The 18,481-nt window shown below is 40.1% G+C and overlaps 1 protein-coding gene and 1 long non-coding RNA gene across 2 annotated transcripts in view; one reads left to right on the top strand and one right to left on the bottom strand.

Annotated features, from left to right (window-relative positions):
- The first annotated feature begins 4,711 nt into the window (after positions 1 to 4,711).
- The window catches only part of LOC136993309 (transmembrane protein 164-like), a 26,234-nt gene continuing 12,464 nt past the window's right edge, over positions 4,712 to 18,481 (top strand). The window contains exons 1-3 of the mRNA XM_067304515.1: positions 4,712 to 5,088; positions 13,240 to 13,289; positions 15,119 to 15,185. Coding sequence (XP_067160616.1) covers positions 4,720 to 5,088; positions 13,240 to 13,289; positions 15,119 to 15,185 — 486 coding nt within the window. The 5' untranslated portion in view covers positions 4,712 to 4,719. The remainder of the gene's footprint in view (positions 5,089 to 13,239; positions 13,290 to 15,118; positions 15,186 to 18,481) is intronic.
- Positions 17,464 to 18,481, bottom strand: part of LOC136993311 (uncharacterized) — a 16,511-nt gene continuing 15,493 nt past the window's right edge. The window contains exon 4 of the long non-coding RNA XR_010885597.1: positions 17,464 to 17,501. This is a non-coding gene — a long non-coding RNA (uncharacterized lncRNA). The remainder of the gene's footprint in view (positions 17,502 to 18,481) is intronic.

The following is an 18,481-nucleotide window of genomic DNA, read 5'->3' as shown; positions in this document are numbered from 1 at the left end:
CCAAGTAGTTAAAATGCCTTATTACTACTAAGTTTTTCATTTCAGCTAGTTGATCTTAAAATAACCATCCACCTTGTTATCTTGGGTTTCATGGTCTGACTGTAAGCTCACCTTGCTGTGATGTGCTTCTCTCCTTTCATTATTATCATGTATATTGTCACAAGTCTAATTTACGACATATTCTGCACCCCAAAACAATGTATGTTTTCTTGCTATACAAAGCAAAACAAAACATCCTCCCTTTTCCTATCCTTATTTGAATAAGGATATATTAATATCCTCATATTAATATTCTAGTTTTCTGTTAAATTATACATTAATTATATGGAACTATTCATGCTAATGAAGTCATCATTTTGATCTTATTTTAAGACTTCCAATGTCTCTTATTCTCCCTGAATTAGTACACCAATATCTAAAAGAATTAGTTCCTTGTCTTGCCTATTATTCTATTATTAATAACTATTTTTTTAGTTTTTATGCCTTGTTACATAAGAATGTGCATTCATCCACAGAACAAAATCCTCTGATTTGTTAACAAAGCATCATGCATATCAATGGTAGAGAGATTCAAAGCTCTTTTGAAGCTGAGGAAGCAGAATAGAGCTATCATACTCTAAGATTCTGAAACTTGACAATGTTTGTGTGCTTTCAAAGGAGGCCATGTTCAGTTAACTAGTGAACTTACTACATTATATTTTTAAATGTTAATATTTATTTTGGGAGACCATCAACTTGCTGACTACACACTTTAACTGAAACCCAACTGGTGTTTCTGTGTATTCAGGTAGAAATAATCCATACAGTGATAAATCCTTCTGGCAACACACTTGCTGAAATCATCTATGTCTAGAAAAGACTCTTGGTTTTAGGAAGCCTCTTATGTATCCATATGGATACAGTGTAACACAAGCCCTTAGTAAACTCAAAGTTTGGCTGATAGAACTAAATTCATTATTATTATAAATCCTCTTTATACCTGTTAAGAAACATAGGCTATTTTGCCACTGCTGTTAAATTTTCACTTATTAAATTTTGAAAGAGGCTATAGCAGTCTCTTGTAGTTTCACTTTCCTGTTCTAATGGATTCCTCATTAATCCACTGGTAAGATTAAGATCTAAGCTATTCTCATCTAAATGACAATAACAAATTGAGTAATCAATAATTAAGTGGATCGGTCTTGAACATTTGAATGTGTTTCAGCTGCTTCTTATGTGCCGTGATTGTAATTTGTTTCCTTTCTTTACTTTATGATTTTGAATATTATATAAATAACATTTTTACTTTTATATATTAAATATATATTCTTTCTCCAAAGATTTATTGCAACCTTTATTGCAAGGTTTCTATATTTAACAATAGTAACAAGACCCCCCCCCACAAGAAATAGCACTAACACCAATAGTTCGGCAGTTCTTTTCTTTCCCTATTTCTAAAACATAACAATACTGCTCATAAAGACAAGCACAGATTATTTTCCCTCGTGGGGTCTACCGACTGGATCATCTGCTGCTCTGGACAACCTGGAACAGATCCATCTCTTTCCACTTCCTTAACCCCATACAGTAGAACAGCTACTGCTGCTAAAAGCCATGGCAGACAGACTTGTATCTTGCGTCTGTGTGTCATCTTGTCTCTCACCTTTTGCAGCCTCTGCGGTCTGCTTCTGGGAATTCTCATCTCCTGAACTCCTCTTCTGTGAGGTGAAAGTGACCTGTAACCAGAAGAGCAATACATTGTCAGGCAGTCTTACCTCAGATGCAGCAATTTCCTTAGATTGCTTTCACAAGGAAATGAGTCCTATGCACTCAGGCTCTACCAACCCTGTTCCTCATAACTGGGTATATGCAAGAGATCTAAATGTGTGAGCAAGTGAGGAAAAGGCCAGAACATGAGCACAACAATGATCTGTTTTGATGGGCTAGTGACAAGCCCATGGGTGCATTTGTATTTTTGAACTAGCCTGAGCTGGAATGCTGGTTTGGAGTAGCCAGTAGTTTCTCAAAACACACAGAAGTATGAGGTGTTGTTATCCCCTACACTGCTGAGCTACTAGACCTCTTCACTTTTGAGAGGGGTCTGGTAAGAAAACTTAAAATTTAGAAAGCCCCTGCAGACAGGAAGGAAGCTTGGAGGCAGGGGATTGTTGGGACATTCCTTAGGCTTTGAGGCCTCCGATGCTGATAACGCTTAGAGGTACAAAAAGGAATCAGGCAGGAGTTGGGGTTGTGTGGGGAGAAGTGTGGATAAGGTGGGAGTTGGGGCTGTGTGGGGAGAATCAGGGAACTGCGAATATTGAGGTAGGAGAATGTAGAATATATATCTGTAGGAAAAAATGAGTTTTGCTGCTCATAAACATTCTTTTCCTTCAGACACGAATTTCACTTCTCATATCATCCTTGCAACATAGGCATTATTATCACCATTTGACAATTGTGAAATTTTGGCAAGAAATTGGATTACTTGCCTACACGCAACAAAAATCATAGTCAGTGCTGAAATTCAAGAGTCCGTATAATATAAATGTCTCTGGAATAGAAACTGTTCCAGAAGATATATCAGTGTAGTATCAGTGTAGTTAGTGTAGACAGTCCTCAGAATATCCTTGACAACTGATACTATAACAGTAACCAGAAACATACAATAACTATAGTCTTTGAAACATGGTCTATTTTTTCATTAAATCTATGTAGAGAAGTCTGTCTGATTTCCCCACTTGTAATAATGCAAGCTCCCAAAATAAAATGCATGCGCTTCTGATAAACTGAGCACTCTAGATTCACTGTTACACTATAATAATTGTCACGCACAGGCTGTAATGAAACAGTAATACAAACTGTTCCCAGTACAACACGCATTATACAGTACCCTACCGAACATGAAATGACTAGTTGCACCCAGGCAATGGGCAGACTCTCTGAAGCAAAATCTATAAAGTGAGACAGCTGTCAGGGTGTATTCACTTACAGTTCTAACTACCTTGACAATATCTCTTTTATCCACTATTCTACCTACATCTCCATCTGCCTTTGTCCTTCAGATAGAAACAGAACTGCATATTTGCAGTATAATTACTTCACAAAACCATAAACCAGTCGACTCTAAGAACCAAACCTGGCCTCTGTTTGCAAAGACTCAGTTTTGCAGGTATGTGTGTAAATCACTTATGCATGCATATAAGCGGTGTCTCTACTGTACATATTGCATGACCGCAATTTCCACATATAACTGACCGCATATACTTACCATGCGTGCAGACAGGGACTAAGCTGAGGCCCCTCTGAAGTTTGCCCTTCCATGGTGTGCCGGAAGGAAGCAGACCACTGCAATTTCTTGGCTGACTAATGCTGCAATAGCACTTGCAAAACTTGTTTATCAAGTTAATGCTGCTTGTTGAATCAGTTCAGCAAACAGCACTGTGATGGTGAGCACCCAGCTCCACAAAAGGCAGCAGCGCAGCAGCCAGAGCCCGAGGAGCACAGAAAGAACTATTCTTGGCTCCTTTACTTCCTCTCTGCCGAGTGTAGAGGGGAGCCGGGTCGAGGGAGGACCCAGAACAACCCTCGGGTGTCTCATGGAGGCTGGTTTCGAGAGGGAGGAGGAGGAAAGGGAGGCAGCTAAGGGAGAGCAGAGGAAGGAGAAAACAAGAGAGAAAGGCGAGCGAGAGGCACCTAGCAGAGGACGAAGAGGAAGAAGTAGCAGCGAAGGAGAGCGGCGGGGGAGGCAGCCGCGAGAGGCGGGAGCAGCCGCGGCGGAGGGAGGAGCGGGCGGGCGGGCGAGCGCAGCCAATCCCGGGGGCTCGTCCATTTTTCGGTGCGAGTCAGGCACGTCAGCGGGGTGATGCTACGGCACTGGGAAGGGGCTGGGAGAGCCGCGGGACGCGGTAGCGGTGGGCACAGCCCGCCCGCTCGGGCTTGTAGGCGCCGCCGCTGAGGGGAACACTGCTTCCTCCTTCCCCGCCCGCCAGGGCCAGCCCCGTGGCGGGGGGCGCCGGGCCCGCCTCTGAGCCGCGCTCGCTAACGGAGCCGATATCCGCCCCCGCTGCCGCTGCCCTGAGGGCGCCGACCGCGGCGCGCGGGCGAGGGGCCGCTGGGCGCGCGGGCAGCGGCCGTTGGGCGCGCGGGCGAGGGGCCGCTCGGCGTCCAATCAGCGGGCGCTCGGCGGACAATCGCGGGCGTTCGGCGTCCAGTCAGCGGCCGCCGCTGGCCGCGCAGGGCTGCCGAGGGGAGGGGGGCGCAGGTGGGGGAGGCCGAGGCCGAGGCCGAGGGGAGCGAGCCGAGCAGGACGGCGTTGGGGCCGGGTAAGGGGAGAGAGGCGGCCGCGGGGCGGGGCGCGTGGTGGTGCCGGCCGGGGAGAAGGGCAGTCCTGTAACGTTCAGGCGGGGGAGAGCGAGGGGCGTTAGCGGGGGTGGGAGGGTAGTGGGTCTGGGGGCGAGGGGCTGGCGGCGCCGTTCAGTGACCCCCTTCATCTGTAACTCCTCTCCCCTTGCAGGCTGTTGCTTGCAGTTACCGTCCTGGCGTCAAGAGGAAACCCCCAAATTTAGCCCTGCTCTGAGCTGGGCTGCTGGCTTCTCCTGAAGCTCGGGAGGGAAGGAGTTTACAGAGGGGATGTCCTTACCTTTCATGTTTCGTCAGCCCGACAGCATTTTGGCTTTGATTCCATCCTGCTCCTACCTGTTGCCAGATGGTGACAGGGAGGAGAAGAGGCACTATCCCACCATGTCCCGTTACAGCCTCCGTAACCTCCTGGGCTGGCTGTACGGGGGGGTGGACCCCAACTTTGCTGGCAATGGAGGGCCAGAATGTGCTGCCTTTCTCTCCGGGCAGCAGCGTCTGCTGGAGAGCTTGGTCTTCCTCAGTGTGGGTTTTGTGGAGATCCTTCTGTCCTTGTGGAAGCTGAGGCAGCTGCATTTCAGGGAGCTGGAGGGTCATCTGCTACAGCAGCCCCAGGCTAAGCAGGAGAGCTTGGGCAAAAACCTGCTACTGGTGGCTCTCTGTCTTGTCTTTGGGCTGGAGGTGGGGTTCAGGTTTGCTACCAAGACTGTCATTTACCTGTTGAATCCATGTCATGTGGTCACTATGATGCAGGTAAGGCCCATGTGTGATTACCAGGAAGTTTGCTTTAGCTTTATACTTGCAAAGCAGTATTTTTATGTAGTCAGTTGTGGACCAAAAGTGCATAGCAAGGGTACAAATGTCAAGAATTGATATAAACATTTTAATACTGATTTAGTTTTTAACTGGCTGAACTGAAATCTATGAAGAAACAAAAGTCAAATGCAAATACTAATGTCAGACTTCCTGCTTGGAAAGGCAAAAGATAAAAACTCTCATTAGTTACCTTTACCTGATTATTGCTTCAAAAATAGAAAATGCTGTTTCCAGTGACAGTAGTGGTAAAATTTACCAATTTACCAATTTACCAATTCACCAAACTTAATGAAAGCAGGCTATTGCTAAAGGACCTATGTAGTTCACAGGTAAGTTTTTCAGGTAAGCTTTTTTCAGGGATGCAAATGTGTTTTGTGAAGTTGTTGAAGAAGTGAATTACTGCTTGTGCAGAATTTTGATTTTGACTTTCTAATTTTAAAAGCCGAATGGTAAGGAAATCAGTGTTACCTGTGTCACATTTGTCTGTGGGATGAAATAACCGGGCTGGCTGAATACCTGTGGATACACTGTGTAACTTAATGACTTGTGTCTAGCTTGCAGATGCACTTTAATATACAGTTTGTGTAGCTGTTGGAATAATGGAAATACTCATAAACAATTATTGAACTGTGATATCTGTGATACGAGCTATATTTTCCAATAGTCCTGTACATGTATCTAGAAGTCACCTTCACTGAGACTAATTATTTTTGACATCTCCCAAACTCCTTTATTATTCTGTTTAATTTCTCTAATGCTCTAGCCTCAACACTGGACAATTTACAAAATTTAAGCTCAAAAATTAATAAAAGAATGTCAAAAAGACTTTCATAAAAGCTGCCATAATAAAAACATCTGTCTAAGAGCAATAACAAATAAAAATCAAACCAATGTAGTTCTTACTCTCAGTCTCCCTTTGCAGAAGGCAAAGGATCTGAGGCAACTGATCTAGGCTATATCAGATCAAGCCTGTTCTTACTTTCACTCCTGGAGAGTATTTCCTGAAAAAGGAACGGTAACATTTTTGTACCAGAGGTCTAAGGAAGATGGGTATCCTTTTAAGAGGGGAAAACCAAGCTCCTTACAGAAATATTCAAGACATTTACAGCGATTAACTTGCTGTTCCAGAACTTAATTAGTAGGGTATGTAAATTCCTTAGCAGTGATGCAACGTTAGCTCATAGGACTATAGGACGCTTGCTGCCCATAAAGTGGTAACAAGAGCTGTGCAATCAATTAGTCAGTATTGGTAATGAAGTGGATGTTAGAGAATATTGGACTGAAGCTGTCTAGAATTAATTGCTTAGCATAACTTGCTTAGCATTAGTAGCTAAATTTGCTGAAGCCTTAGGCCTCGGGCTGTGAATTTTTACCTAGATAAGTAAAAGGGGGCCCCAGAGCTGATTCAAGCTGGAGGGATAAAGAAGTTACATGGACAGCAGGAGTAGCCAACCTTGAAGATAAGAAGCAGCCTGCCTAGAGACAATGAAGGGGCCCAAGGAAGAAGGGGAAGACCCCAGACCTAACTATTACTATTGGTCCAAACTATCGCTTAAGGGGTGGGGAATTTAGATTGTAAGGGTATAATTGCCCAGGGATTTCTTTGTTCGGGGTCCCTCTTTGGAAGCACCCAGCTCGAGCTGTAATTACCGCACGTGTATCACTAAATTTTATTTCTCTCCAGTCTGACTTCGAACTTCTGCCTCAGCAGGAACCTCGGGTCGGACCCTGTTATGGAGGCCAGCGAGCCTAATAGTTTCCATAACATGGAAAACATAAGTTATGCAAGAGCTGCAGAAATAAAGTAGTAAATTTTAGCTACTCTAGGTAGTAGCCCGGCAACATATTGGGACATTTACATCTTGAAGTTTGAGTTTCTCTCAACATCTGAGTATGCTGGGGTTGTAATAATGCTGATTTAGGAAAATCTGCTTGCATCATGGCCTTTTTTTTCCCCTCCACCAAAAGTGATTCATAGCAAATGTACTAAAGAGGCACCGCTGGATTAAAAAACAAACAAACAAACAAATAACCTCCCCCCCTGCCCCCCAATTCCTTTCCTTTCTTACCATGTCCAATCTGGCAATACAGTTAAATGGAAAATAGAAAACTAGGTGTGTCTGACTGTGTTCTTCACCTCTTTCCAACTCATACTGGTGCGCTTGCGCATTGCTGAAGTCTAGATTTGCAAACTGTGAAAGATTGTTTGAATAAAATTGTTTCTGTATGAACTGGAAAAATCAAATAATGGAAACCTCTGATATCTCAAAATTGATCTGATAATTGCAGCATAAGTAATGCTTTAAAGTGCAAGAAGTGAAAATACTATTAGGGGTTACCATAGTGCATGCAGATTAGAAAATTAGTTCGTATTAAGTGAACCGTCAGGTTAATGTTAACATAGTTCATTGTGGTTTCATAAAGTTGCAGTCTTCTGTGAATTTTAGGTGTTTGTTCCAATATTAGATTTTTTTTTCACACTTCTGAGATGTGGATGCATTTTAATATTTTTGCCCCTAGGAAAACTGATAGAATCAATCAAAGCCCCTAAACCTGCTGCAAGATACCACTTTATTTCAGTGGATATTTAGCCTTTTTTCCATGAATGTTATTTTTGACTTCTACCTAGAGATATTATTGCAATGTCAAGGAGTATTTTTTTGTAAATTCTGACTTCTAAAAATGAATTTATAAAAAAAAATACCTGTTTTTCCCAGTTCCTTATTTCCTTTGAGTGGTTATGCTTGCTTCCAGTGATTAAAAGGGAAGGAACTTAACAGGAATTTGTGGAGGGCAAATGTAATACTTTGTGATAGCTACATATCGCTATCTTGCCAATGCTGCCAGGAAATTAAAGGTAGGGAAGGCATACTTTGCAAAATATTCCTTTTGGATTAGTTGACAAATGAAGAGTTGAAAGTAATTTTGAAGTCCTACAGAATGCCTCCTCTCATACATTACCATAGGAATAGTGAAGACTGCCTTTCATCTCTCTGTGCTTTTTGCATGGGAGGAGAGGATTGATACACAAGGGAAAGAAATGTTCCATTGACCTCACTTAACAGTGGTGTGAATCCTTATAGACTTTGCTCTGTTTACTTCGTAGAGAGAACAGTGCATCTAAGTCCAAAGGAAGAAACGTTTTGCTCTAGGTCATGATGTTTCTGTCTTTTGATCCCTGTGCAGCTCTGTAGTCTCTCACGTGATCCTGTTTGTGATTACAGGAGTTTTCCTGAATGAACTCATGCAATATTATCTTGATATGGTCTTCAGAATAGTCCTTTTACATACAGGCTCTACTACCTACCACAGTAATGCAGGTGACTAATAAATTAGATTTAAGAAAATAATGATCTCTGATGTTTAAGGAACTCAGACATGGTATTTCTTGGAAACTCCATCAAATACTGAGCGACTGGATCACGTATATGTTCACTCTAGAAAATTTTTAAGCATATTAGTGCAGGGGGGAAAATATCCTTTTCCTTCTTTGCAGTCTGTCCCAGACCTACAGATATCACTTGGAGCTTTCTCCTCTTTCTTGGTGCATGGCTCAAGAAATGGAATGTGGAATAGGCTGATTCTTTGTGGAGGAATGGTTAGACAAAAAGGGCCATGATCTGTTAAAAGTGAGCAATCCCGCCTACGATTACATAGAATAAGGCTCAGAGTGTGAGCAAGATGCTGTCCTTGAAGTCTCCTCTAAACGATGAAAACAGGAACATCGCCGGTGTCGACATCAAGAAAAGGGGAAGCAGCACACAGCTCTGACCACAAAGCTAGTAACACAAGCAGTTGCCCGACACCAATCCTGTCGAGGCACATCGCGCGTATACAGGGGGCCTTAACCAATAGTAGCATTGTTACTAACGCAAGCTTCTGCTCATTGTCTATATATACTCTGTAAAAGCTTGAATAAAGGGAGAACAACCATACTCATATTGAGACTCATCATTACTCCGGGCCCGTCCCCCACTCCGACAATTCTTGGGTTGGTTCAATGCAACCATGAGTTTAGTCTCTTTCAGGTCTCCTCTCAGTAGACGAATAGTTAGGCAGTGCAATCTGCCTCTTCCTTACAGTCTACAACTTATAACAGCCCTGCTGACCCATCATGTGTTCTGGTGTGACCTTTGTATTTGGGCTTGTGCAGAGGGAGTGCTGGTCGTGCAGTTCTTCATGCCAGAAATATTTCCCATGGGGATGGACGATATTTATGGCCTTGCAGAGCAACTAGGAATTTGACTGGCTTTCTGACTTCTGTTTTATTCTGGGTCCTCAGGCTTGAAGTGAACTTCAGTTTGCAGATTTACCAGTGTTTTGAATTTCTTTGTAGTTTATTACTTGAAAAGAATCTCAGAATCTCCTGATCCTGTGCTGGTGAAAGATTGAAACGCTGCTTTCTGTCTCTCAAGCATCCTGACTCGCAGTGCTGTGCCCGCATTAAGGAAACGCGCGGATAACAAGTCCTAAGACCACACACGATTTTGTATCTTCTCTTTCTCTCACTCCCATCACCCAAAATCTTTTTCAGGTTGAAGATTCTTGATGTGTTAAGTTGATCCATGTATAGAAGCTATTCAATATATTTTGATCGTTCTTGTTGACTTCTGTAACCCTTTCCCAAATCTGCTGTGTTTTCAGTGGCGTGTGTATAGAAGTGAGAGGGAAGGGAATGACTAGAACTGTGCCCAGAATTCAGCATGTCAAACAATGGATGTTTTATAGCTTATTTTTCCTCTCTAAAATGTTACTTTGTACATTTTGGGCTTCCAGTTAATTCTTTTGTCCTTCTTTTCCTTTGTAACATGCGAAAATGTAATGGGTAACACATCTGGCAAAATGAGGAGGGATATTGAGGTTGTTTCTTTAGCTTTTTTCTAAATTGAAAGTTTAGCTATTCTGCCTTGAATGTATGCAGTGATGATCAGATAAAAACGTGTGTGGAAGAGCCTCCTTCAGTGTACTTTAAAATAGACGTTGTCTTGTGTCTGCAACGTATCAGCTAGGATGGGGGCTATTGTCTCTGCTAGTCTGAGCAAGTAAAACCTTCAGAGTTTCACCAGGAAAACAGAAGCTGGGTACTCTTCACAGCCATGTCACTAACTTAATATGATATTGTTCAGTTTATAAGACTTGGCTGTTTTCTACCTAAAGGCTAAGGATGGTGTTTCCAGTATGAAAGTGAAACGTAATATTATTACGGGATGAGTATGTGAACACTCAATATGTTAGAGCTTATGAGTGTCTGCTGTGAACGAGATATTTTCAGGCTGCTAATTACTATGTGAGCTGAATGATAATGCTCTCTAATGTTTAAATGTACTCTGTGAAATAATCTTTTGTAAATCTGATACAAGGGGTCTGTAAAGCGTTCCTTTTAAGAGGTGGTGAGGTTTATTTATCATGGAAAGTAGGTATTTAGAGAGAGAGTGCTTGATATTAAATTGCTAAAGCTGAAACATTTGAAGATCTATTCCACTGTCTTTAAGTTTTAACATAAACATTCTAGTTAAATTCCCTGCTATCCTTTCCAAAAATGGAAGTCAAGCACATTTTTCTGAAAGATCCCTCATAACAGAGGGACTTGCATGCTCAAAATAGTAAATATTTCTTTTGCCATCACAAATCCTGAAACTGTGTGTGTTGCTGTAGAGCTGACCTGAAAATGAGCAGCTGTGAATCCTTTTCTCTTTTTTGCCTGTCTCTGAGGCAGTAAAGTATTTTTGATTAGGCTGATGTGTTCGTCTCAATCTTTGTAACTATTACGACCATACTTTTTAAATACTTGCTATTGTTTCACCACAATGGTGAGATTCAGCTGGTACACTAAGATTCAGCTGGTACATAGAGTTGTACTCTAGTTTTTCCTCTGCTGTTCAGTATTTGGAGTGCTCTACAGTCAGAAAAATAAATGACTGGTGTGATTAAGACACATTTCTGTTTTGATTATTTTGTGTACACAGAGAAAAAAATATATATATTTTTTAAGATGTAGGAGATAAAAAGAAAAAATAAAATATGTACTGGAGGAGTAGAATTTTCTTCATTTAAGTATGAACAATGCTTCTAATGTAACACCTCTCTTCTGTCATACTTATGAATGTAAGGAAATCATAAGATACCTGAATTTAAAGCTTCAAATAAACTAGTAGGACTCTAAGTGCCTTATCTCATGGAATGTTTAAAAAGTTTGACTAATATATACAAAGAGCATGGGAAAAACTAGGTATTATAAAAGACCTGTAGAAAACTTTTATGGTCCCCACAGAAGGGAAAATTTTATGGTCCACCACAGAAGGGATATACTCCACAGCTGAAGGAACTTTAGTCTAGTTAGTAGACAGTCTGTTGCAAAAATATCAAACGATGGAATAATGAAATGTAATTAGTAAGTGCTGGACACTTTTCCCAGAAGCCATATGGGCCTTAATGTGTAAGGTGATATATAGACCTCACATAAGATTTTGTGGTATATACTTTTTTTTTTTTGCCTTTGCAAAGAAAGCCTCAACTAGCAGATTGTCATCATGCGTCCATTGTGTTCGCTTACTCTTTAACCTTCCTTGATGAGTTGAAATGCCTTGCTTTTTGAATAGAAGACTGTAGAGTTCTGTACGACTAAGGAAAAAGATTTTTTTTTTCCTGTGAGTGTGTGTACATTCTAAACTGTTATTGAGACTGATGGACTTGAATTAAAACATACAAGTTGATTAGAGAAATAAATGGCTGTATATTAGGAACCTGCACTGGAAATAAAATATTTGAAATGTGCACATTTATTCATATGGTAATAACAGGCCCTTTTAGACACAAGGGCTGAATAGAATGATCCAGGCTTCAACCTTTCTATTGTTGCTGTAGCAAGTACATGACCTGATAGTAATTAATTTGAACATCTATCAGTTACCTGGCCAGGTAGGCCCTGTAGCACTTCAAAGAAATATGTTTGTTGAATTTATCCAACTTGTCCCCAAAGCAGATATGTTCTTCAGATATTCTCACTTGAAGGGATTTAATGATTTGACTAGTAGCCTGACAATGAAATAATCTATTGTGCACTTCTTTTAGAAACAAAGAAAAAAGCATGATCCATTTTTCACTGAAATACTTTCTCTCACAGAGCAGACTAAACTAGGTAGGATTTTCCCCCCCACCCTTTCCTCCCAGTAGTGGGCAATATTAAAGAAAAATGGTGGGGGGAGGGGGGGAGGATTTAGCACTGAACACTTGCACATTTTTTTTCTTTGTATTCTGAGTAAAACTTGCTGATATGAAGTGTTTTAAGTTGCTGTGAGAGGTTTGGACAACAGTATCAAAGGATGACGGTTATCCTTGAAAGTTGGATGGGAGACTGTTGCTAATCAACAATATTTTATTACATAAAGATTTAAACCAGGTTGTATTTATGACAGGAGTCTGGCCTATAAAAAGAAACAGATATATGCTGCTCACACTGCATTATGTTACTTTTCATCTTAGGAAATAGCTAGTTAATTACTGGTGAAATTTAAACAGTACTTCAAAAATACTCTATGGAAATAAGGCAACAGGCGTATTTAAAGATGACTACTAAGGTTATCCATAGAACGGATACTGAGATATCCTCTGGTCATGATAAGGTCACTGCTGTGCTGAATACCAAGCATTTATGATGACAAAGCTCTCCTTTGCCTCAGCAGTGCAGGACCCAGCTCTTGAAGATCTAAGTGATTGGTAATACAGTAATCTGCTTTACAAAAAGCCCTGAGAGAGAGTTAGATATATCTATATCTAAATATATATATATATATATTTAATAATGACAGAATTTCAAATGGACTAGAGTTTGACTTGCTTCTTAGGAACTGGCAGAAGCTGAATCCTAGATGCTGCTCATACTGCTTAAATCCTTGTATATGTAGGTAATGTTAGACCTTTTAATTTGTTCATGATTTTTAGTCTTTTGCAGCTCTGCTGTAAAACAGTCCTTCTAGTTAGAAATGATCTGTGACATACAAAACTGGGGAAGAAAGATGTACAAAATAGAGTTTAAATAAGATTGTATCATTAATTTCTTTCTTTTTTTTTTTTTTCCTAATGTTTCAGATTTTTCTTCTTGCCTGTCCTCCGTGCCGGGTTGCAATGATTCTTCTCAGGTAATGCCTTGTCCTTGCTACATTTCTGTCTACTTGCATGATGTGCTTTAGAAGTTGATCATGGCTTAAGTCATAAAATATTAAGATATGCATCCAGCCCTTAGTTAGAAAGACATACTGGTTGGACTGAAAGATGAGACCTTGAAAAGGATCATGGCTTCAGTTGTGGGTGCTGAGTCCACTTACCCTTGTTTCTTTTGTACTGGTGGTGGCTTTGGTCTCACTAACAACATCCATTAGTTGATGAGAGCACAGGTGTCCTTCTGCAGATTAACCTATGGGCTTGTTTAATTTATGTCATGTGCCTTGTACTTTCTGATTATCTTCACTGAAAACTAGTAGCTGATCTTCATGGAAGGCCATATGTACAGTATGGGTCTATTTTTTAAAATGTGGAGATAAGTTAAATAGTTAAAGCAAATTCTTACTGATTTGGCTATTTCTCAAATGTGTGCAATCTTTTCTATAATATTGCTTATCGTTACTAATTTTAGGAAGTGGTCTAATGGACTAGTGCAGTAGAGTCCAGTAAACAGCCCATACTTTTAACAGGTTTGTGCCTATAGGGTCTTAGAGTTCTTGTTCTCAAAGGCCCTCTCTCACGTGCATTGCGTGATAGGGGTACCACTAGTCATGTTGTGGGGAGGGTCATGGGACTTCCCAGACAGAATGATAATCAGGAATGGCTGTAGTTGCCACCATGACAGTTCACTCGTCTCTTTCTTGTCTTGGTCTAGGCAGTGCCTGGAAAATATGATGCTGGGGGCATGCCTCATGAATTGTTTTGGAGGTGCTACTGTCTGGCTGCAACGTTTCCCTGCTGCTCCTTATTTGGGCAGGGAGTAGGCTGAATACAGAGATACAGTACTAGTGCCTCTTCATCTCAGAGAGCGTGCAAAGTAAGTCTGGTGTCTAGGAAATCCTGGAGTTACTATGCATTTGCAAAGGCCTGGTTGCAGGGCAGAGGCTGCAGTATTTGTTCTTCTTCAGAATGAGCCTTTCTGTTTTCTGAGGTCCTGATGTGTAAATGACATTTGAAGAACTGTTTTGAAATTGTAATACCTTTTTTCTTCCCCCCCCCCCAAGTTACTTACAAACTTTGTAATTTTTAATAGAGTTTATGACAGGCAGTGGTTGTATAATGAATTTTATGCCTTACTTTATCTCTTATATAAAGTAAACTTAAACAGTTCTGACCTTACTTCTGTGTGCACCTGATGCAACAGTGGTTCAGGGAGAGAGGACTGAAAGCTGTACGAAATACAGCACTGTGAGTTAAATACTACTTTCTTTCCCTGTTCTTCTCTTGGGATTCACTGTTGCATCTTGACAAATATAATTCTTCTTTTATTTAAGTGACTCAAAAATCAGACTTCTTCCAAATTCCTGAAGCTTTAGTTTGATGTCACATACGTTTATGGAGTTGGATGGAAGTAAAAACTTCGTCAAATATCTATTTTAAGCTCTGAAAGCAAAATGAACAGCACAATTTCAACCATTTAGCAGCCTGGACCATGAACAGGATTAATATGAACAGGCAGTCCAAACCGTCTAGGAATCCAAAGTTCATTCTAGAAAGCAGTCCTACTTCAGGAAATTATTTAAATGTTTATTTAAAGAGAGTTTTTATCCTGGTTATTGCAGTTAACAGTGGCTTTATTCAAATTCAAGCCAGCAGAATTTTCTCAAATCTCTTGCTACCGTTTATGAAAGACATACTACATAAAATACTACATAACTATACATAACATATACATATGACATACTACATAAAAAAATTTGCATTTCGTTTCCAATCTGTGAAAATAATGTCTCATCTCTCTTCTAAGGTTACAGATGCATATGTTAAATGGGGCCCTCTTGGCATTGCTGTTTCCTGTTGTTAACACGCGTCTGGTGAGTGTACTATACCTTTCCTTCTCTTGTGTGTGTTTCTACAATGCTTTCTCTAGAAACGTGCTTGACCCTTGCTTGAGCTGTCTTTAGAGGTGGCTAAATGACACAGATTTGGTTTGGGAGGTATACTTCTAAAATACTAAGCAAGTTCTGACAGTTAAAATTTCTTGCTGCATGTAAATTCACTGGCCATGGAAAACTTCTTTATTCCCATATCTTTGTTTCTGCAAATATTTCCTCCCTCTTAATTAAATTCAGCAGGATACATACTGTTTGCATAATGAATCTGAGTGATCTATAAATACCTGCTGGATTTGTGTATTGAAGAGATATCTAAGACACTGAGAAAATGATGGGATGAGAGTGTTTCACTCAAAGCAGGTAAGTTAGCTCTTTTGCTAAGATCTTTCTGAAGTACTAGATTATCACTGAGTTGCTTCTTTTACTATGAAGAACTTGCCACTTTGAATATGGTAGTCAGATTACTAACACTTGCAAGTAGCTGCCTTTCTTCATCCCAGTCCTTTTTGTAAAGCTCTCTAAAAGGTGTTTCTTCTACATTGCTGGAGCAAACAAACTGCTTTCTGAAATGCAGTTTTTTCTTTGTAAGTATTTTGACGGTGTTTGAGACAACGGTATTGAATGCCTGAAACTGAAGAACTAGTTTCTTTTCAAGCAGGTGCATGTAAAACTATAAATAAAATTTAAGTGTAAAAAGAAGGTTAGGCTGTAGAATGGCTAAGTTGTGAGATGGAGCTGTCAAGCGTGACTTCTTTTGGAGGTCGGTTGCTACACTGCCCTACCTTTTGTCCTTGTGTTTTACGGGGTAAATTGATTATGGGGGAAAAAAGTTAATGAAAAAAAGTAGTTTATATCTTTCACATGATTAGGTTAATTCAAAAGTCTAAGCTCTTTTGTAGGGTGGCAGCAGTGCATTCAGGAATGTAGCCGTGGCATCGTATCGTAACCAGGGTAGGTTTAATCTAGGAAACTTTGGCAAGCAAGACCAGTGAAGATGTGGCAATGCAGTTTGTGTAGGCTGCTAATACAAGGGCATATTCAGGGTTCGAGTTGTATAGTTGGTGCTGAAATCTCTGCTGCCAAAGTTTTGATATTATTGGTACTGAAGCAGGCTAGATTGTTAGTAGATGTATGCCTGTCAGCATCATTTAAGCCTTGGAATATGCTATAGATATGGTCTTTTATTTCAGCCTGGTGGGAGCTATTAGTCCTACAGATGATAGTTTGAATTAGATTTTTTGCTTCAAGTTATTTACCTCAATCAATAAGCTTTTTTCCTGAGTGAAGTCACATAACAGCCCTCCTACGATCAAAGTGAATGCTAAGTAAATATATTTGGTTTTAGGAAAATTCACAGTCCACTTTACCAGCCTGTAAATTCCTGGTACAGGTCACTAGAATGGATCCAAAATACTAGTCTTGGAATTTTTTGTGATTGTGCTTATAAATCCATGTGGAGAGTTAATAACGTGGAGAGTGGAAGTGTAGACCAAAGTTCTTTGTCGGTTCCACCTTGATCTTTAAACTGACAGTGAACATGATGGCTTTGAAAGCAGCTTCAAGGAGAGCATGTGGCCCATGGTTAAAATGCTGTAGTGGGAGACTAAAACAACTAGAAATGGGTACACGTGAGTATGGGAGATTCCTCAGGCCTGGAAAATGCCCAGTGTTGTTGGTGTCTGTCACCTGCTCTCCCCCCAAATTAGGCACAGCAGGGTTTCTTCCTCCAAGTTTTCAAAACTGCCACAAAATTCCTGTCTTCTGGAAGAAAAATTAGCCTGTTGGTGTCCTTAGTAATACTCAAACCTATCAAGAATTAATGCTAAGAGAAGTTGTCCTGAATCTGAGCCGGATAAAATATTTCTAAGGATTATTTTTAAGAGCTGTTATGCATGCACATATGGGTACGTATGTATGTATGTACACATGCTTGCTCATTTTTTTTCAAGTAAAGATACCTTTGACTTCTTTGCAAGAATTTTTTTTGTTGCAGTTATTTAAATGTTTCTTCTAAGATAGTGTTCACTCTTAACTTTACCTGCTTACATATATATGGTGTCTGGATAAAATGTTCATATCTGTATCTGTATAGCATATGAATTAATTATATTATTAGCAAGATTATTACTTATCTGTATTACTGGAGTCTGAAGTTGCCATTGCAGATCTTACAAGTGGTTGTCCATTTGCAAATCTTGACAGTCTTAGTAGGATTAAGTATAAAGATCTGCTTCCATATTGAATTTTATGGATGATATGTTGATTGGCCACACTGGTAGCTAGGAGACCTGAAAACTGAAGATTTTATTATGGATTTGTACATGGTCTCTTCCTTCCCTTCTTTAAGACTATGAAACTTTGCACTGAGACATGGTTTAGTTACCAGAGAAAGGATATTAATGGCATTCATCTGTAGGCTTTTGCACGTTAGAAATAATCTTCCATACAGCATAAGACACACATGCACAGAAGGCTTGATCATCGTTCTCAGATTTCAGTGTATTCAGTAGCGTAAGCCTAGAGTTTCTTCAAGATTTAGGTTGTCCTTCCTAATCTGGTAACTACACATATTCTTTTTCATACTAGAAATGCTTATTTTCAGTTTGCAATTGTTTTTCCTAAAACTAGTTACTGCTGAATAGAAAGGGCATTAAATGAAAAATTCAAATATGATTTCTTGATAATCGAATACTTCTCATTTCATATTTCAAATTAGGTAGCTTTCTGATTTCTATCGGATTTTTAGGAGTAACCTTTTAAGGTTAAAATACTAATGTTGAAATGTTTTAATAAATCATTAGCTTGTATTTTCTCTGATATTATAGTAGATCTCATTTATATTTGGGCAGTAGTGATTGAACAGGAAAAATACAGACTACTTATATAAAATTCTGCCCTTAACTAGAGGTAGAGGAGCCAAAGGACTATGTCCAAGAGAAAATATTTTTGGAATAAATACAGCTCTAAGATATTTTTGGCTTAACAGCTGCTTGCTAGGCCGGTCTCTTTTCTGTGTGTCTTCTGGCACAAGATAATATGGGTGATGTTTTATAGCACTGCAGCTTTGGCCCAAATTATCTCTTGGTAGACACGCATTCTGCTCTATAACTGTCATTGCAATTGTCTGCAATGACATTTTCCTGAAAGCACTGAATAACTCTTAACACTTAGTCGGAAGTTCGAAAAAAAGTGCAATAAATTTGTCCATGCTCTCTGCTCCTCTGCTCTGATTTGTAATGCCTTCCTGAAAAGCTTTTGACTCAGTCAGGAATGGT

This window comes from Apteryx mantelli, chromosome 13, assembly GCF_036417845.1.
Source record: "Apteryx mantelli isolate bAptMan1 chromosome 13, bAptMan1.hap1, whole genome shotgun sequence".
NCBI lineage: Eukaryota > Metazoa > Chordata > Aves > Apterygiformes > Apterygidae > Apteryx > Apteryx mantelli.
The sequence above is the reverse complement of the archived record's forward strand: the minus strand, read 5'-3'. Positions and strand labels throughout refer to the sequence as shown.